Source organism: Rana temporaria, chromosome 7 (assembly GCF_905171775.1).
Source record: "Rana temporaria chromosome 7, aRanTem1.1, whole genome shotgun sequence".
NCBI lineage: Eukaryota > Metazoa > Chordata > Amphibia > Anura > Ranidae > Rana > Rana temporaria.
The window spans coordinates 4194955-4207454 of record NC_053495.1 but is presented as its reverse complement, the minus strand read 5'-3'; the positions used below and the strand labels follow the sequence as shown (position 1 = coordinate 4207454).

The following is a 12500-nucleotide window of genomic DNA, read 5'->3' as shown; positions in this document are numbered from 1 at the left end:
CCACTCTCCACACGTCCCCACTCGCCGCACAACCTCACTCGCTGCATGACCTTACTCGCCGCACGCCCGCACTCACCGCACGTCCCCACTCTCCACACGTCCCCACTCGCCGCACAACCTCACTCGCTGCATGACCTTACTCGCCGCACGCCCGCACTCACCGCACGCCCGCATTTACCACACGCCCGCATTTACCGCACGTCCACCCTTAACCGCGCGCCCCCACTCATCGAATGCCCCCCACTCCCTGAACGCCTGCACTCACCACACGTCCCAACTCGCCGCACGTCCCCGCCCACCGTACTCCCCCACTCACCGCACGCCCCCACTCACAGCACTCCTGCCCACCTACTCCCTTATAAGGCTGTACTAATCTTAATTTTTGTTCCTTATAAATTTGACAAATTTGTATCAAAATTCTATTTAAAAAAAAAAAATGAATTTATTGTGGAATCAAAAAGCAACAAAAGTAATAAAATGAAAATAATAAAAAAAAAATAGGGAATGGCTTTAAATGCCGTCCACCTACTCCCTTATAAGGCTGTACTAATCTTAATTTTTTTTTTTTTACGGATAATTTGGGCAAATTTGTATCAAAATTCTATAAATAAAAAAAAATGGGTTTATTGTGGAATCAAAAGGCAACAAAAGTAATAAAATGGAAATAAAAACAAAAATTAGGGGGAAATGATATGAATAGATCGGATTATGTAAAAGAATGAAACATTTGAATATGGAAGTTGAACGTCGCACTGACAGCAGGGGGCGCTCCTATCGCAGAGCACAAGGAGGAGGGGGCGTGGCCACACGCTGGCCTGAAGATTTGAATTCTTCTTCACGTGCCCGGCCATTAGAGACTCGGACATGTTGTAAATTGTACACGTTTATCACACTCTTTCAACTGGGCAGAAGCAACAGGAATCGATCTCATCATCATCATCGATCTTTACGTTGCGCTGATGATCGTTGTGGGCCCGTTCAGACTGTTAGCGCACAACGCATGTTCCTGCGGCTCTGATGGAAATGTGTGACGGCTGTAATATATTCTCACACTTCCCTTACACATCGAATGTTTTTTTTTTTGTCTTTTCAGGAGGAAGATATCGAGTATTATGACGCCAAGGCCGATACAGAATACGTAAGTAGCGTCGCAAATCCCCAAAGTGCCGTCATTGTTTTACTTCAATTAGATTTTATTTTATCTCTGTGGGCCAGATCCAGAGAGAATTGGATCCGCGCAGTGTATCAGAGATACGCTATGCCGCCGTACCTTACCTGGCGGAATTTCGAATCCTCAACGATTTCACGCCGTAAGTTACGACGGCGTAGTGTATTTCTGGCGGCGGAATTCAAATCGGCGATCAGGGGGCGGGTTTCATTTAAATGAAGCGCGTCCCCGCGCCGAATGAACTGCGCATGCGTCGTCCAGAGATTTCCCGCCGTGCTTTGCGCGAAATGACGTCGCAACTGCATCATTTTTGGAACTGAGGCCTTGTACACACGACGGTTCTGTACGGTTCTGTCCGCTCGGAGATTTTGGTCTGATGGTTGTACACACCATCAAACCAAAATCTGCGCGGACAGAATATGTGGTGACGCGACGACGACGTGAAGGCGACGTGACGGCGACGATGACGCGGCGACGTGCGCGAACCCGGAAGTTAAATGCTTCCACGCATGCGTCAAATCACTTCGACGTCATGCGCGGGTTCTCGGGCCAGCGAACATGTCCGATCGGTCACACTGATCATCGGACATGTCCGGCGGACATCGTTCCAGCGGACAAGTTTCTTAGCATGCTAAGAAATTTTTGTCCGCTGGAAAACGGTCCAGTCGGCCGTACAGACGACCGAACATGTCCGCGGAAACTGGTCCGCAGACCAGTTTCAGCGGACATGTTCGGTCGTGTGTACGAGGCCTTAGACGTTAGTTACGTCCATCCCTTTTCACGGACGACGTGCGCAAAAAAAAAATTCAAATTTTGACGCGGGAACGACGGCCATACTTAACATGGCAAGTCTATCTATACGCCGCAAAATACCAGCTTTAACTATACGCCGGGAAAAGCCGACAACAGACGACGTTAGAAAATGCGACGGCCGCGCGTACGTTTGTGGATCGGCGTAAATCGCTAATTTGCATACCCGACGCGGAAAACGACGCAAACTCCACCCAGCGGGCGCCGAAGTATTGCATCTAAGATCCGAAGGCGTACGAAGATGTACGCCTGTCGGATCTTACCCAGATGCCGTCGTATCTTTGTTTGAGGATTCAAACTAAAGATACGACGCGGGAAATTTCAAAGTACGCCGGCGTATCAGTAGATACGCCAGCGTACTCGCTCTGTGAATCTGGCCCTTTATGTATATATGTTTTGCACCGATGATTTATACATGTACATACTAGGGTTGTCCCGATACCACTTTTTTAGGACTGAGTACGAGTACCGATACTTTTTTTTATGTACTCGCCGATACCGAATACCGATACTTTTTTTAAATGTGTCCCCAAATGCAGCTATGTCCCCCCACATATTCCGCCATGTCCCCCCACATATTCCGCCATGTCCCCCCACATATTCCGCCATGTCCCCCACATATTCCAGCCATGTCCCCCCACATAATCTAGCCATGTCCCCCACATAATCTAGCCAAGAAACTAGTATTTTCAGAAGGGAAGTCAGTAAAAGCAGACTGGCTTTGCAGTGCAGTAATGCAACACACATTGGCGCACTTTGTACGTATTAATGTTTGCACTGACATTTTTTTAATGGCTCCCCAATGCACTAAAGGAACACACCTGCTGCATAGTAATACACTTGGTAATCATACACTTTGATTTTTACTATATGAATTTGTGATTGTTATTATTCGAGTTACTCGAATGATAACAATCACAATTTCAAATAGTAAAAATCAAAGTGTATAATTACCAAATATTACCATGCAGCAGGTGTGTTCCTTTAGTGCATTGGGGAGCCATTAAAAAAATGTCAGTGCAAACATTAATACTATTAATGTTTACACTGACATTTTTTTTAATGGCTGCCCAATGCACTAAAGGAACACACCTGCTGCATGGTAATATTTGGTAATTATACACTTTGATTTTTACTATTTGAAATTGTGATTGTTATCATTCGATTAGTGAGCCATTTTACAAGTGTGTGTGGTGTGTGTCTGTGTGTTAAACTTGCCTAAACAGCGGCGCTGGCTCCTCTTGGTACAGCTCTCTACGCTCCTCCCATCAGTTCCACGATGATCCCCTCCCGGCGTCAGTGACGTCACGCCGCCAGGACGAGCACTGGACTGGCCTGGACTGTAGGGGGAGTGAGCGATCATCTATTGGCTGGCCGGAAAATAGGGGCGGGAGCGGAGCGCAAGGTAAACAAATGACTGACTTGATATGCCGCTGTCCCGCTGACATACATGACAGAGAGACAGTGACAATCACAGGTGCGAGAGGCGGCCGCGGCTGATTCCAGGGGGGGGGACGCCCAAGCTTGCCCTATGGAGCGGACGCCGTGCGGGGAACATTTAGGCTCTTGTTTGAATAGCTGTATCCGCGCCACGTATAGACACTCCCCCTTGCTCTGGATCCGTCCAATCCCGCGCAAGGGGGAGTGTCTATACGCGGCGGGGATACAGCTATTCAAACGAAAGTTGTAATGTTCCCCGCACGCTGATTAACGGCGGCGGCTTTGCGGTTTGCGGCGACGGGTTTGCGGCGACGGGGTTTGCGACGATGGGGGGGAAGTATTCTATTTGGGTATCGGGGGTATTTGCGGGAGTACGAGTACTCCCGCAAATACTCGGTATCGGTCCCGATACCGATACTGGTATCGGTATCGGGACAACCCTAGTACATACACACATATATTGATACGTGGCTCCACCTATTGCGATGGGAAATGGCTCCGCCCACCAGAGGTGTTGGTTTTCGCTCCTAGGAGCTCAGAATAGTCAGAAACAACGAGCCGGCATTGCGCACACCCGGGTACATTGACCGATAATCAATACACCTGCTAGGAACTATATTATAACCCCCGATGCGGGATAAATTCTTGAGACCCCATTTTAGAAAGGAACGTCATGCGTTGTGTAGCTTTACCGCTTATTCTTTGCCTTGATTTCCCATCTTCCCCTTTTAACAGGACGACCCGGAGGGGGAGGAGGAGCTGCGAGAGACCAGCCACTCCCTCAAGCTCGATTTTACCGACGATCTGAACTTCAAGGCCAAAGTGAATTATTCGTACACGGCGGTGCAGATCCCTACCGACATCTACAAGGGTTGTGAGTATCCAAACCACCCAACTCCTCCGTACCCCCCCAAACATTTTCCTCTAGAACCCCCCCCCAACTAAAGCAGAAATAGGATTCTTGTGCTTCTTCCGGTCGCAGCGATGGGGGGAACCGAAACATTGTTTGGTGGTCCTTAGGATCGTCTGTGTCCCCGTGGTTGGGTCCATTGTGGAGATCTTAGAAGGATAAGTATTGCTGGTTGTAGTGTGAGCTGGAAGCCTGCAGGAGGCGCCGCGAAAGAGATTGGGCGGCCATTCTCAAACATGGCACCGTGAAACTTCAGAGTTCATACAGAGGGTGCTCGGGGGAGGAGGGGTTCCTTGAGCCGTGGCTGATGGACCTCCTATGCGGTATTGCATCCCATTGAAGTCAATGCGGAACAAATTATTTTCGTTTCCATTGACTTCAATGGGGAAACTCGCTTTGACATCTCTGCCAAGCGGTGTTGGCCCCAGAACCGTACAGACGCTATCACATAGGGGGTTCATCAACCACGGCTCAAGGAACCCCCCCCCAAGCACCCTCTGTATGAACTCTGAGGTTTCATGGTGCCATGTTTGAGGGAGGAATAGTTCCCCCATCATTGGTGTCAGTGGGAGGAATATGTCCCATCATTGGTGTCAGTGGGAGGAATAGTGTCCCATCATTGGTGTCAGTGGGAGGAATAGTGTCCCATCATTGGTGTCAGTGGGAGGAATATTGCCCCATCGTTGGTGTCAGTGGGAGGAATAGTGTCCTATCATTGGTATCAGTGGGAGGAATAGTGTCCCATCATTGGTGTCAGTGGGAGGAATAGTGTCCCATCATTGGTGTCAGTGGGAGGAATAGTGTCCCATCATTGGTATCAGTGGGAGGAATAGTGTCCCATCATTGGTGTCAGTGGGAGGAATAGTGCCCCACCCATCATTGGAGCACAGGTGTGTGAGGAGGAAGGTGTGTCTGGAGCTGCTGTGTGAGAAGGGAGTTGCCTGGAAATCTCTCCCAGCTCTCCTGGCCCCATTCTGGGGAAGCCATGGAGGGCAGTGGGGCCTCCCTTGCTGGAGGCTCTCAGCCATCTCCTGGGCCATCTGCCCCTCTACAAGCCTCAGCTGGTGATCTCTCTGCCCCTGGTGTGGATGAAGGCTCGGAGGCCATTCGGGAGCGAGTGGTGGCCGGCATAAAAGTCCTAAACCGGGAGAGGGACAAGCTGTATAAGCTACGTGCGGAGCTGAAGCGCCTGCGAAGGCAACGTGAAGGCTTACATAGCCAGAAACGCGGATCCATGGATCCAGAGATCCAATTGGCCAAGGTCCGTGTGGACCACCAGGAGACCATCGTGGCCATAATGGAAGGAAGGGATGGTCCTTTCAAGGAAAAGTTCTGCAACGACAAGAGGTTTGCAAAGGTGACAAAGATGGAGGTGGAGGAGGAGGAGACCCCCAGTTCTGACCCCCTGCCCCCCCAGGGAGAGGTAAGCACCCCAATGCCTTCCCAGGACTCAGGAGGCATGCTGAGGGTGATCCAGGTAATGGAGTCTCCTGTGCGGGGGGATCAGATGGTTTTCAATGATGAAGATATTGCAGATGGTGTACCTGATAAAGTAAAGCCAGCTAAGCCCCATGTTGTGAATAAGACTGTGTTTGTACCATCTAGCACCATGACTGATAATGTGCCCAATAATCGGACTGTATGCAGTAATAATGTGCCTGCTGAGGCTGCAATGCAGCAAGAGACACGTTTAAAAAATGACATTCCTGTGAAGGAACTGCAAGTCCCAGCAGAACCCATTAACCCTCCTGATGCTGAGACCAGAGCTGATTGCCCCACTGCTGCTCAGGACTCCACAGCGCAGCATCAGGACACAGCTGGTACTGCAGCAGCAACAGTGACTGTTCCTGATGGGAATGTGTGTGTGACTGATAAAAATCATCCCAGTTCAGGTGGGATGGACAATGGTCCCATTTCAGGTGGGATGGACAATGGTCCCATTTCAGGTGGGATGGACAATGGTCCCATTTCAGGTGGGATGGACAATGGTCCCATTTCAGGTGGGATGGACAATGGTCCCATTTCAGGTGGCATGGACAATACTAACTCTGTTCATGCAGATAAAGTGACTTCAGTGTGGGGTCTTGGCCCCAATAAACCCACTTTTGCTCAGGTGTTGCGCTCTGTCCCTGGCAGCTCCACCCCCAAGCAGGGTTTTCCTCTACGAGCTACCACCTCAAGCCCCCCGGGATATGGTCTTGGGTCTCTGGCTTCTGCTGGGGGCCCAAGACGTAATGTTGTCATCTTGAAATGGGAGGGTGGTGCAATCCCCCCTGCAAGGCGTGCAGTGGTGGATTTAATTCTAGAAATGGGTTTTGGGGTTAACGATCTCTATGCTTTTATTCATGTGTCAGGGACGCGAGAGTATACAGTCAGTTTCACCAAGCCAGAGGGTCTTGACCTGTTCTGGGAACGATATGAGGCCCGGTGCAGGTCAAGACCCGAATGGGAAAGTCTGGCCCCAGTTGCGATTTCGCAGCAGTCAACAGTAAAAAAGATCACTATCATCCTCACCAATGAGAGCGTCCCTGCCAGGGATCTGGAGGTCTGGTTGAGGAACTACGGGGAGGTTTTGACCAAACCCAGTAAAATATTAGATGAGCGTAACATCTGGACTGGGGGATGGTCGGTAACGGTCAGGCTGGCCAGGGATGGAAATGTTGTCCGTCACCTGCCCTCCTCGGCTTTCATAGGGAGGGATAGGATGACTGTGTTCTACCCTGGTCAGCCGAAGCTGTGCCACCGCTGTGGAGAGAGGGGGCACCTTAGCTCCTCCTGTTCGGCCTTGATATGCTCAGTGTGTCGGGGTCAGGGTCATATGGCCAAGGACTGCACCCAGAAGATCAGGTGCAACCTGTGCCTGCGACTTGGCCACCCTTATAGCAGATGCCCTGAGGCCTGGCACAATATGGAGAAGGAGGTAGTGGATGAGATGTCAAGGCTGGACAGGATGGAGGGGGAGGCCCCTGGTGTACCATCCTCCGCTGCGGTGACGACCCCCCTGGTCCTGCTCAGGATCCCTCCCCAGTTTCCTCCCCAGTTCCTGTGACCACCCCTCCTGTGTCTGTAAGTACTCCTTCTGTATCTGTATCTGTGTCCCCCCAGCCTACTGTACCCGCTCCTCTTGTGTCAGAACCTTCCAAGTCTGTGCCCCCTGAGTCAGTTACCCCCCAGAAGTCTATCCCTGTTAAGTCGGATTTACCCCCCCCACCAGGAGTGGTAGCGGGTACTAAAAAGGTCGCTTCAAAGAAAAAAACAAGGGATGAGGGCATCTCTGAGGCTGACCTCAAGTACCTGGAGGAGAGAAGGAAGGTTGGGCGGCGGAAGAAGCAGGCGGTGAGGACGGAACGGGGGCGGGAAGCTCTGGTGCCTGTCTCCACCCGTCGTAGGTCCACTAGGTGGGACATTTCCTCATCTGGCGCTTCTTCAGAGCTGAGCTCTGATTCAGAGATGGAGTTGGAGGCGGCCTCAAGAAAGAGGGAGGCTTCTGGTGATGAGCAGCAGAGGGGAGCTAAGAAGCAATCCACCCAATAACCCAAATGGCGGTTCCCCCTCCGTTAAAAGTGGCGACAATAAATGTCGCCAGCATTAAGTCAGTGAGAGCTCGTTCTATGGCCTTCTTTTTGTTCAGCCAATTAGATGCTGAAATTTTATTTTTGCAAGAGACTAGGCTCACCTCCTTGGCAGATATTCATATGGCCAAGAGAGAGTGGAGGTATGGTCCATCTTACTGGTCTCTTGCGGCCGAGCCTTACGGCGGTGTGGCGGTGTTGTTTAAAACCGGCATGGTAACTGTCCGGCGGGTTATTGAGGTGGAGATTGGGAGATGTATGGTCTTAGACGTCCTTGTGGGAGGGCAGGACCTGCGCCTAATTAATATCTATGGGCCGCACACAAAGTGGGACAGGAAATGCCTTTTTACAAGGATCAAGCCATTTCTTTTTACATCCCGGCAAGTGGTCTTTGGAGGTGACTTTAATACAGTAACTAGGCCCAAGGACAGGAAGGCCTTCAAGGACAGGCTGGGATATGATAGCGTTTTTTTAAATAGTATGGTTAGGGATGCTGGTCTTGTGGATGTGCACATTGCGCACCTCCCGGATGACACCGGGTTCACCTTTCATCGTGGTAATAGTCAGAGTAGGATAGACAGGTTTTTTTTGAAGGAGGCCTCGGCTTTCTCACCCCCAGTGGTGCAGGCAGTAGAGTTCTCTGATCACTGTATGCTATCTGTGGCCCTGAATGCTTCAGACGCCCCTCAGAGAGGAAAGGGCATCTGGAGATTGAATTCGACTCTACTCCAGGAAGAACATGTTAGACAATCCTTTGAGGAATTCTTTCAGGCACAGGTGACCCTCCTGGACTTTTGTAGCAGCAAGGCTGAGTGGTGGGAGCTGACCAAAAAGAGGATCGCTGGATTCTTCAGGGGCCTAGCCAATAGAACACAGTTTAATAAATACATGACCTACCAACGTTTGCGGAGGAAGCTGGATATTCTTGTCTCGAGAGGAGGAGATCCTGGGGCAATCTCCGAAGTGAAACTCCTTCTCAGGAAGTGTCAATATGACCGGCATGCCTCTTTGGTTCTGGAGAGGGACTATGGGAAGTACCACTCGCCTGACCCTTACCAGAACTGCAAACAAGGTGTAGCTGTTAAAGCGGTCGTTGGCCTTAAGGACAGTACAGGTTCCGTGACAAAGTCCAGGTCAGGGATTCTGGAGGTCGTGAGGTCCTTTTATGCCGACCTTCTTGGAAGGAAAGAGCTTGACCGTGACAAGATGGAAAGCTTTTTGGACTCTACTCCAGGTCTAAATGGTGGAGATGTTCCATTGATGAATTTGACAGAGGAGATCACAGTTGAAGAGGTGATGAGGGCAATTGAACAGCTTGCCATCAAAAAGTCACCCGGACCGGATGGCTTGACGGCTGAGTTCTACAAAGCCTTTAAGTCTATTCTGGCCCCACATTTGGTAGAGGTTTTTAACAGTTGTCTTGCTGAGGGGGTGCTTTCCCCTTCCATGAGGCACTCGGCTGTGATTCTTCTGTCAAAGGGTAAAGATCCTTCGATGATTGAGAATTGGCGCCCCATCAGCCTTCTTAATGTCGATAGAAAGATACTGGCGAAGATATTTTTCTGGCGCCTGTCGTCAGTAGCAGAGTCTTTGCTTTCTCGCCATCAGCACTGTTCGGTCCAGGGTAGGAGTACCTTCACAGCGGTGTTAGCTGTCCGGGAGGCCTTGGAGCGGTGCAGGGCTGCAGGCTGGGGAAAGTACTTGCTGACATTGGATCAGGCAAAGGCTTTTGATCGTGTTAACCATGAGTACCTGTGGTTGCTCCTTAGTAAGTACGGTCTGCCGGGTGGTTTTGTTGATTGGCTGAAAGTCTTGTATAAGGGGGCAGAAAGCTTCCCTCTTGTTAATGGTTGGGTTGGGCAGTCCTTTGAGGTTGGCTCCGGGGTGCGCCAGGGCTGTCCCCTGAGTCCCCTTCTCTATGTGTTTGCAATCGACCCCTTCATCAGGAGGCTAGAGAGCGGCATGTTGTGTGGGGTACCAGTGGGTCTCCCGGGTGAGCCGCCATTGAGGGTTGTTGCTTATGCGGACGATGTATCGGTGATTGTCACTGGGACGGATGAGGCGGCGGAGGTGGTCTCTCTGACATCACGGTATTCTGAAGCATCAGGCTCCAAGATCAATCAGGAAAAGAGCGAAGTTTTCTGGATGGGAAAGGAAGGTGAGGGGTTTGATCTCCCGGACACCTTTCCAGTGCCCCGAGAAAGAATTAAGATACTAGGCATTGAATTTGGTCCCGGCGATTATGGCCTCAAAAACTGGGAAGGCAGACTGGAAATTGCCAATGCTAAGGTGGTCAACTGGAAGAGATGGAAGTTATCTATGAGGGAAAGGGTTGATCTGATTAAGACCTACCTGATTCCGATCTTCTTGTATGTCAGCTTTGTCTGCATCTTGCCAGTGTCTCTCTATGCTAGGATCAGTAGTGTGTTCTTCCAGATGCTGTGGGGGAACAGACTGAACCCCATCAAGAGGAATGTCACCTACCTATCCAGGAGGGAGGGTGGCTTAGGTATGGTCAACCCAATTCTTTTCTTTTCACTGCTATTTCTCAAGTTTAACATTGGTAGTATGCTTGCAGTGGAACCTCCTGGATGGGCAGGCATATTTAGATCTTGGTTTAGTCCTTTTCTGCGACTTTGGGAAGAAGGTGGCCAAGTGAAGAATCGCAGGGGTCATCGTGGTCAGCTACCAGCCTATGTAGCTCCGTGCCTGAAGTTACTGCGGCAGTGGCGATTGTCGGCTGAAGATCTCAGATCGGTTCCGAGGAAAGACCTTATGAGTCGAGTCTTGAGCGAAGTCTTTCATGACCCACTGGCCTTAAGGGATTGCCCAGGCCCAGTTTTGAGGGCGGGGTTGAGACTAATTAATTTGGATAGAATACCTCCTAAATTTAGGGATCTGGCCTGGTTGTGCTTCCATGGGAGGCTCTATGTTCGGGGCAATTTGAAATTCCGCAGTGGGGTGGATCGTAGCTGTCCTCGGGAGGAGTGTGCAGGTGAGGAGGAGACTATGGACCATTTTCTGCTTCGTTGCCCTTTTAACATAGAAGTGTACAAACAGGTGGGGCGGGCGCTCGGTGTTCCTTTCCTCTCCAGGCTGGGTTATGCCGAGTGGGTGTACGGAGCATTCAGTACCGGTGGAGGTTTTTGTTTGGATACACTTTTTTTAGTTAGCCTAGTGGTCCGTTATTTCACCTGGAACGCACGGTGTCAGGTCAGCATTCGGCAAAAAATCCTTCCTGTTGAGGTGGTGGTGTATGACATTGTGCATGAGGTGGGGAAGATTCGGGGGCTTGAGAGAGACAAGCGGGGTCAGGGGGCTTGGCTGAAGGCGTGGAGGGGTTTCAAGCCTCCCTGACTGCCAGGAGTCTCTTTCCCGGGTGTGGCTGTCTGTCTCTTATCACCCTAGATTATTATTTTTGATACATTTTTGATAAATGGCTGCGTACATAGGTGACGGGTTGTGCCTCTTAGGCCCTCTCTGCTGCTTTGTGTAAATAGTTTTGTAGTAATGTTTTGGTAGTGGTGTATAGTGTATATATTGTATATATTCTGAACCTGGATGTGTATTCCTTGGATTTATGTTTGAAGTTTTGTACTATAGTTTTGTTTTTTACTTTTGTATAAAATTGGTTGCTTGATTCTTTTCAATAAAAGATCAATAGTGTCCCATCATTGGTGTCAGTGGGAGGAATAGTGTCCCATCATTGGTGTCAGTGGGAGGAATATTGCCCCATCGTTGGTGTCAGTGGGAGGAATAGTGTCCCATCATTGGTGTCAGTGGGAGGAATAGTGTCCCATCATTGGTGTCAGTGGGGGAATAGTGCCCCATCATTGGTGTCAGTGGGGGAATAGTGCCCCATCATTGGTGTCAGTGGGAGGAATAGTGCCCCATCATTGGTGTCAGTGGGAGGAATAGTGTCCCATCATTGGTGTCAGTGGGAGGAATAGTGTCCCATCATTGGTGTCAGTGGGAGGAATAGTGTCCCATCATTGGTGTCAGTGGGGGGAATAGTGCCCCATCATTGGTGTCAGTGGGAGGAATAGTGCCCCATCATTGGTGTCAGTGGGAGGAATAGTGTCCCATCATTGGTGTCAGTGGGAGGAATAGTGTCCCATCATTGGTGTCAGTGGGAGGAATCGTGTCCCATCATTGGTTTCCGTAGGAGGAATAGTGCCCCATCATTGGTGTCAGTGGGAGGAATCGTGTCCCATCATTGGTGTCAGTGGGAGGAATAGTGTCCCATCATTGGTGTCAGTGGGGGGAATAGTGTCCCATCATTGGTGTCAGTTGGGGGGAATAGTGTCCCATCATTGGTGTCAGTGGGGGGAATAGTGTCCCAAAGGGCCACAATTTGGAGACCTGGATAAATGAAAAGCTTCAGACCCGGAAATCGCAAAGTTTCACTTTTTTGAGATGGGGTTGGGAACTCAAAGGGAAAGCGGTGAGACGAGAAGACGGAAGGAGCCGCCGATCTTTGGACTCCTCTTTGCACCACCGAGAAGCCTTCAGACCCGGGAATAATGAGAGAAGGAACAGCCAATCGCCTTCACAGAAATGAGAAACAGATTGTTGATCGTTTTCTGTAGTAAGATTTATT

General features: G+C 50.2%; 1 protein-coding gene across 4 annotated transcripts in view; it reads left to right on the top strand.

Annotated features, from left to right (window-relative positions):
• The window catches only part of CACNA2D2 (calcium voltage-gated channel auxiliary subunit alpha2delta 2), a 281800-nt gene that overhangs the window by 192414 nt on the left and 76886 nt on the right, over positions 1-12500 (top strand). For all 4 annotated transcript variants that reach the window (XM_040358718.1, XM_040358717.1, XM_040358716.1 and 1 more), the window contains exons 5-6: positions 1094-1138; positions 4154-4292. In XM_040358718.1, the coding sequence (XP_040214652.1) occupies positions 1094-1138; positions 4154-4292 (184 nt within the window). The remainder of the gene's footprint in view (positions 1-1093; positions 1139-4153; positions 4293-12500) is intronic.